The sequence below is a fragment of the Macadamia integrifolia genome, unplaced genomic scaffold (assembly GCF_013358625.1).
Source record: "Macadamia integrifolia cultivar HAES 741 unplaced genomic scaffold, SCU_Mint_v3 scaffold453, whole genome shotgun sequence".
Classification (NCBI taxonomy): domain Eukaryota; kingdom Viridiplantae; phylum Streptophyta; class Magnoliopsida; order Proteales; family Proteaceae; genus Macadamia; species Macadamia integrifolia.
This window is the reverse complement of record NW_024870454.1, coordinates 151,333-158,238: the sequence shown is the minus strand read 5'-3', so window position 1 is coordinate 158,238 and position 6,906 is coordinate 151,333. Positions and strand designations below refer to the sequence as shown.

At 37.4% G+C, this 6,906-nt stretch overlaps 1 protein-coding gene across 2 annotated transcripts in view; it reads right to left on the bottom strand.

Moving 5' to 3' along the window:
- The window catches only part of LOC122068698 (ubiquitin receptor RAD23b-like), a 23,793-nt gene extending 19,879 nt beyond the window's left edge, over positions 1 to 3,914 (bottom strand). Inside the window, exons 1-2 of one of the 2 annotated variants that reach the window (XM_042632579.1) lie at positions 3,691 to 3,914; positions 1,615 to 1,776 (exon numbers count right to left, since the gene is read on the bottom strand). In XM_042632579.1, coding sequence (XP_042488513.1) covers positions 1,615 to 1,776; positions 3,691 to 3,756 — 228 coding nt within the window. In that variant the 5' untranslated portion in view covers positions 3,757 to 3,914. The remainder of the gene's footprint in view (positions 1 to 1,614; positions 1,777 to 3,690) is intronic. The other variant, XM_042632580.1, reaches the window with a different exon arrangement.
- Between the last annotated feature and the right edge of the window lie 2,992 nt (positions 3,915 to 6,906).

Sequence of the window (6,906 nt, the reverse complement as noted above, 5' to 3'; positions counted from 1 at the left end):
CAATAGACCAAGGAGGGCTCCAGCATCTACCAGTGGAACCAATTTTTGCTATACCCGGCGTGGTAGGAGGGTTGAGCTTGAGGATTCTTCAGATGAAGAAGTGGATGAAATGAGTGAAGAGGATATTCGTGATGATGAAAACATTGAGGATGATTATGGTATAGCTCCAAATGATGCAAGCCAGCAACAGAATGCAGATGAAGAAGAAGATTTTAATTTAATTACTGATTTGGATTGAAAGTCTTTGAGTCTTTGAACTTTGAAGTATTTTGAGTCCTTGAACTTTTAAGTATTTGACTTTCATTGTTTACTAAATTTTTAGCATTTTAATTTATTTTATGTTTTTTCTTCATTGAAGTTCAAAGTTTTTTAGAATGATTAAGAATCCCCAGGTTAGTCACTTCTCATCCATTTAATTTGGCATCTCGATTTTTACTTTCGATGTGTTTTAATTCTAAGTTCTTAATTACTTCTTTGACAGGAGTAGAAATATAGTGGATGACCTTAGGGCTTAGGCACTCATTATGGCATCATAGAGGTAAGTATAATAAATCCTTGTATATTTTATGTCTTATTTTCTTTATATTTATAATTTTGTTTCATGATTATGTATTTATATTATATGTTAATATGTTATGATGATTGATGATTGAATATTGATGATTGATGATGAATTGATGATGAACTTAGTTTATTCACTTTATTGATTTGTTTTCTTGATGAATATCTTACATTGGTATGAATATAAACATTTAATATTTATTAAGCATATGAGTAATAGGATTCAACTAGTATTTGAGTCAAATAGATTGGTTTTATAAAAAAAAAGTACACAAAAACGCTTTAGTCAATAAGGCGACGCTTTATGCCCGTCTTATTGCTAAGGCGCTCCGACAGGCCCTCAAACGCCTCTGTCGCACCAACGCCTTAAAAACTATGGTTACTGTTCACATGCTTTGATCTACATCAACGAGCACATGAGAGATTCAAGCTTCACAATGATTGCCTTAGGGAGACCAAAGATCCCAGACCAATAAATATAGGATGCCCGAAGGACCAATCTGATCAGCTCAAAGTCCCCCTCCTTTAAAGAAAAGAACAAAATGAAAATAGGAATCCCACATGGGTTCTCTAGAGAGAGAAAGAGGTATGCCCCTTCATGAAGAAGCTTCAAATAATCCCAGGATTTAATTTGCCACAATCTGTAGTCATAAACCATCTTCATCTGCCCTACTTTCTGTTACGATTTTGGGAAGAAATTGAGATGGAAGATGAGTGAAGGGGGAATTCATTCACTCACTACTTAAACTTTTCCATAATTTGCGCACATTTCTTCAAAAATGTTATAAAAATTATTTACAACTAGTTCATTATCAAATGCTTTCTCGTTCCATACTCTATTATATCTAATGTTTACCAAGAGATTTTCATTTTTGGATAAAAAATGGTATTCATTAATGATCTTTTTTAGATATGCCATAAACAAAAATAAAAATGATACCAAAGATAGCCTAATAAACTTGATGGATGAAAATACAGAGGCATTCAAGCAATAATTCTCATGCTAGCAAAACCAGCTGAACGAACTATAAGATAAAGCTAAGAATTTGGTACCTTGCTAAGCATGACAACAAGAAACCCATCTTCACTGACTTTGTTCTCTTCCAAGGTAGTTTCATCTTTCAACACCTTTCCATTATGTATCAATAATTGTTGCCCACATGGATAGCTGTCCTTCCCTTGCACATCTTCAATATTTTTTTTTACAGCCATAATCTAGAAAAAAGAGATGAGAGGTTCCAGCTAATCAGCAACAACATAGATAACTTGCATGTCATTGAAAATTGATCCGTAGAATTAACTTATATTAAACATTGCATGGCTAAAGAATGAAATAAAAGCAAGTATCAGAATGACAACTGAGAAACTAAAATACAAGGAATTAAAAAAGGAAATGGAAAAATATGCAAATTCACTATTCAGATTCATAGTAATGTGGTGTTGATAGCAATAGTTGTTTCCCCAGGTTCTATCACCAGTTATAAGTTAAATGCTAACAAAGTGCGCATTTACCTCAATTCACTATTCAGATTCATAGTAATGTGGTGTCGATAGCAATAGTTGTTTCCCCAGGTAATATCACCAATTATAAGTTAAATGCTAACAAAGTGCACATTTACCTCAGTTCATCCGAACTAAAACACTTGATAACAATTAAAAAAAAGAAATAAAGAAACTTAATTAACTAATCTCACATCCCTAACCTCTAATCATATTATAGGCCAATTAAAATGGCTCATTACAATGAAAACATCAAAGGCCCAACACATGCTTACCCAACCCGAGGCATATTTTTAATAAAATAATCCATTTAGAAGATTCAACTGCATCACCTAGTAGCACTAGGACTTCTCTGAAACAACACATTCTGTTGTCAGAATCTCTCTAAATTCTGCAGGCTTATTACACTGACAGAATAGACCACTTGACTCAATTTTTAGGCCATTCTGAATTTTCTGTTTTGGCTAAATAAACAATCTCCAAGTGATGCTCTGCTTCTTCTCTATTCAGTAATCCTGTTTAAGTACAAGTTTCTCGCCGAATTTTCTGTTCAGGATTAGTCTATGTTAGTTTAACTGCATTCCCTCAATGGGATGAACACATAATGCAAACAGAAGTGTCAGAGATCCGGAGGCGAGACTATAACAGTTAATCATGCATGAACATTGACATATAATGGCTCAAGATAAGAAGAAAAAAAAATGTAAAACTAGTCACAAGTGAGATTTTAACATAATTAGTAAATTTCCTTATCATAAAATAAAATACATATAAAACACCATAAATGTTTTTAGGGGGAGGGGAGATTCATTACTTGTTTTTAATAAAGGAATGCCACAAAATTAATCACATTTTATACCTCAACATCTACAAGACAATTATTTACGTAATATCCATGCAAATCAGTAAATGAGTTTTTTTTCCCTCTGTAAATTATGAATGCATAATTGTACTTATTACTCTACGTATGGACAGTACATGGAACCACACTTTTTAGTTCTTTAAAGATAACGTACTCACTACTCAAGACATATCCTGACCCGCTTTTTCTGTAAGTTCCTAAACAGCATGTTTACCACCATCAAGTTCCCTACGGAATCAAAAACATATATCCAGTCATTGCTTAACTTGAACTCAATTCTTGAATTATACATTGAAAAAAATTAAGAATGCTTTTTTCCCTCGCTCGTGATTAACACTTAGCAACTACTCCAACACATCTGCTAAGCCTGAGATGCACGTAAATACTAAATATTCTTCGTCATCATTAGGTAAACGAACCTTTAGTGAAAATTGAAGAAGAAAAGATAATAAAAAAAGGAATCCCTTTTAGGAATCCCTTTAATACAACAGTTCTCAACATTTTACACACAGTAAACACAACAAGCTCCATTTGAAGAAGACACAATCCACAGTTCTGCATCATCTATCTGCAACGAACCACACCTTTATATACCCTCCTAAACAATAACCCAAATTTCAAGGAAGCGTTGTTTACGCAGAAGAATTGGTTCGACGGATTGGCGTAAAACACATAAGCATTGATATCAATTTCCAAAACACAAAATTGAAGAGGCAAAGCAATTAGCCATTAGAGATAAAAAGAGGAGGAGGAGGAGGAGGACTCACCGTGTCGCTTGGCTGAACGCGGATTTCAAAGTGACTGCCTTTCAATGTCTTCACAGTCAGCTTCATCTCCGCTTACTCGCAATGAATGTTGGAGGATTTGGAGGAACGTAGGAGCGAGATTGAACGCAAAAACCCTAGAAAGGAAACCCTAGAGCTTTTCACAGATCGAGAGACTTCAAAAAACAAAATAGTAGTTGGGAGAAAAAGCGAGGGGGGAAGAGGGAGGCGAGTGTTTTATAAGGCAATATACCCTACATATACGAAACACGTGATTGACCATATGGATATTACTATATATATCTATAACATCTGAGGGAGAATGAGAGATCCAAGTCTGATTGGAATCAGAGAATCCGAACCAAACATGGACTGGGCCCAATTAAAAAATCTACAACTTTGCCCAGTTTGGTAAACTTCTGTTCCGCTGCAAGTGTTTAAAGAAGTGTTTTTTCTTACTTCTGTTCTTAAGGAATACTTCTCCGGGAGTGAAACATGTTTAGGCCTTATTTGTTTGATGGAAAAAATGTAGAAAACTTGTTGTTTCCCACAAACTACCACAGATATGAGTATTTGGATAAAAGTGTGGTGAAAAACTTAGACAATATTATTTAATGCAATAATTATTATCTACTAATGTGGTAGTTAACTTTCCCATCCCACTCACTTCCAAAGTCTTACTATCCATTCGTAAAAAAAATTGTGTCGTATCTATCTCTCTCCTCCTCATATCTTATATATTTCCTATAGAATCTCACCCCACTAAAATTACATATTCCATTATTCCTTTTATTTGTCAATCCAACTCATAACATGTGGAACCACTTTCACAAGTTTCCCACCCCTTTTTATCTGTTAAACAAACGTGGCCTTAGTAGCGGGAAGTAAAAAGTATTTTTGAATCATAAAAGAAACAGGAAAACGTTTGGAAGATATGTCAATAGAACCATTTCTGGCATTTTTTTTTTTTTTTTGAGGACATCTACAACACTAATTTTGTATATTAAACTACAAATGGAGATTTAAATAGGATGTCTCAAATTATTCTTAAAAGTATTTCTATACAAGCCATGTGGCAAGTTCTAAATTTCTAATATCTACAAAAATTCCACCATTAGACTTTGACCACATGAATACATGTGATGCAAAAACAGCAATTGTTCAGGTAATGCATCCAATTCAATAAGATTAATGATAATCCAAAAGATTGTTAACAAAAAAACCCCAAATGTTTAAATTAGGGACATATACAATATCAAATAAAGCTTCCCTCATACCTCAGCCAACCCTTGTTGTCTAGTTAACTGGTTTGTAATTCCTTCTTAAGAAGGTTCATTTCCTCTTCCTATGTCTCATTGATCAGCAGTAGAAAGTATTACATGTAACGAGTCTCCCTCATCAACTTCATTAATTGGATCGTTATCACCTGGTATATAGATTCATAAACACATACTTTTCCATCTTAATTGAGTCATAAGTTCTATCTACATATTTTACCAACAAAAAAAAAATCTATCTACATACCCAGTCAAAATCTCATGAACTATGCAGCCCTATCAATGCATTATCTTTACATGGCTCTCTATCGTATAGTGAATTTGAACCAATTAGTAAGAATTGTAAGACTGGTAAGAACCTTCTCGCTCCCAAAAACCCTAGGTGCAGAGAAAATCGAAGGACATCGCCACTTGGAGCATCCTGGCCGTTAGGCTGGGCTGCTCCACCCCCCTCCTCCTCTCTCCCTCTCCCTTCGCCTTCTCCTCCTCTCTCCTCTTCTCTTCTCTCTCCCTCCCTCTGCATTTGCATCCCCCACTTTCCCTCTCCTTTCTTTGTCTTCTTCTTATGCCCTCTCCCTTCTTCCTCCTCCTCCTCTCTCACTCTTCCTTCGCCTTCTTTCCCCCTTCTCTTCTCTTCTCTTCTCCTCTTATGTCTCCCTCCCTTCTCCTCTGCTCTTCTTCCCCTTCCCCCACATCTCCCCTTCTTCTCTCTTCATTTTTTTCTTCTCTTGCCCTCTCCCTTCTTCCTCCTCCACTCCGTTTCCTTTCGTCTCTCATGCTTGCTAGCGTTGGTTTACTCGATCGGAGTTGAGGCTGCTGCAATTACTCGATTCGTCTTCTCGTCAACTGCCTGGCCTACTTGGCCAGTAGATGACTTGGTGCTGCCCTTTCTAGTGTACCTGCTTCTTGGTTGTCGTCTTGCCAGACTTGCTGCCCTTTAAACGCCTCTCCCGTCAGGCCTGGTGTCCACTCTTCCTGCTGGCCACCAGGCTCGTATGCTCCTTTGGCTCTCCCTCTCAATAGGATCGGTAGGGCGGGGTATGGGCACTAGTGATGTAACCATAGATTTTCTAACCCTTAAGGAAGGGTACAAGTTGGGCTTTTCAGAATAAAAAATTATTGGAAGATAACTTCAAAGAGATGAAGTAGGGCGCGGAATTGAGAGTTGGAGAAGACGTCTTTATGGAAGGAGCAGCGACGGGTGATGATTCGACTGTAGGAGCCTCGAGCAATATGGTGATTGTGAGAAGAGTTGACTAGGGGTGAGGAAAGACAATATTTGATTGCCATGAGGATGCCCAAATAATGTGAAGCTGAGCTAGAGTAATCCATAGTAGAGTCGGTCAAAACCCCTTAAACCATGATGGTCATCCCAAGCTCCTTGGGGTGTCCACTATTGTAGATGAAGGTGCAAATGTGGGCCTTCCTCAAGCCCTTATCATCCTTGCTCTTCCTCTTCTACAATCCCTTTCCATTCAATTAGGTTTGCCTATAGGCTGTGTACTGTGTTTGGGTGAAGTACAGGTTGGACAGCTCGCTCATGTCTCATTGGAGCGAGTTGAGCTAGTTGATCATGAAAAGTCTCAAGCTGAGGGGATCAGAGTTGGTGGCCTTAATGTGGTTGATCATGGGAGGAATTTGGACTCCAACCTTGTATAGGATGACAACTGAGTCACCAACGACAACTCCTCTTCTTTCTCTCAGTAATATAAGTGCTCTTTGTCTATGCCATCCTCTCATTTCGCCATTATCGCTTCCTCTTTGCCACCACTGCTAAATCACCTCTAGCTACCTCCAATGCTAACATGGTACCACTTCCTCCATCACTCTTCCCACCACTTGTAAATCTCTCTCTCTCTCTCTCTGCCCTCTCCCCCTCTAAAGATGCCTTGGTTCTTCCAGAAGATTCTGCAAGACCCCAACAACATATGCATTCATCGTA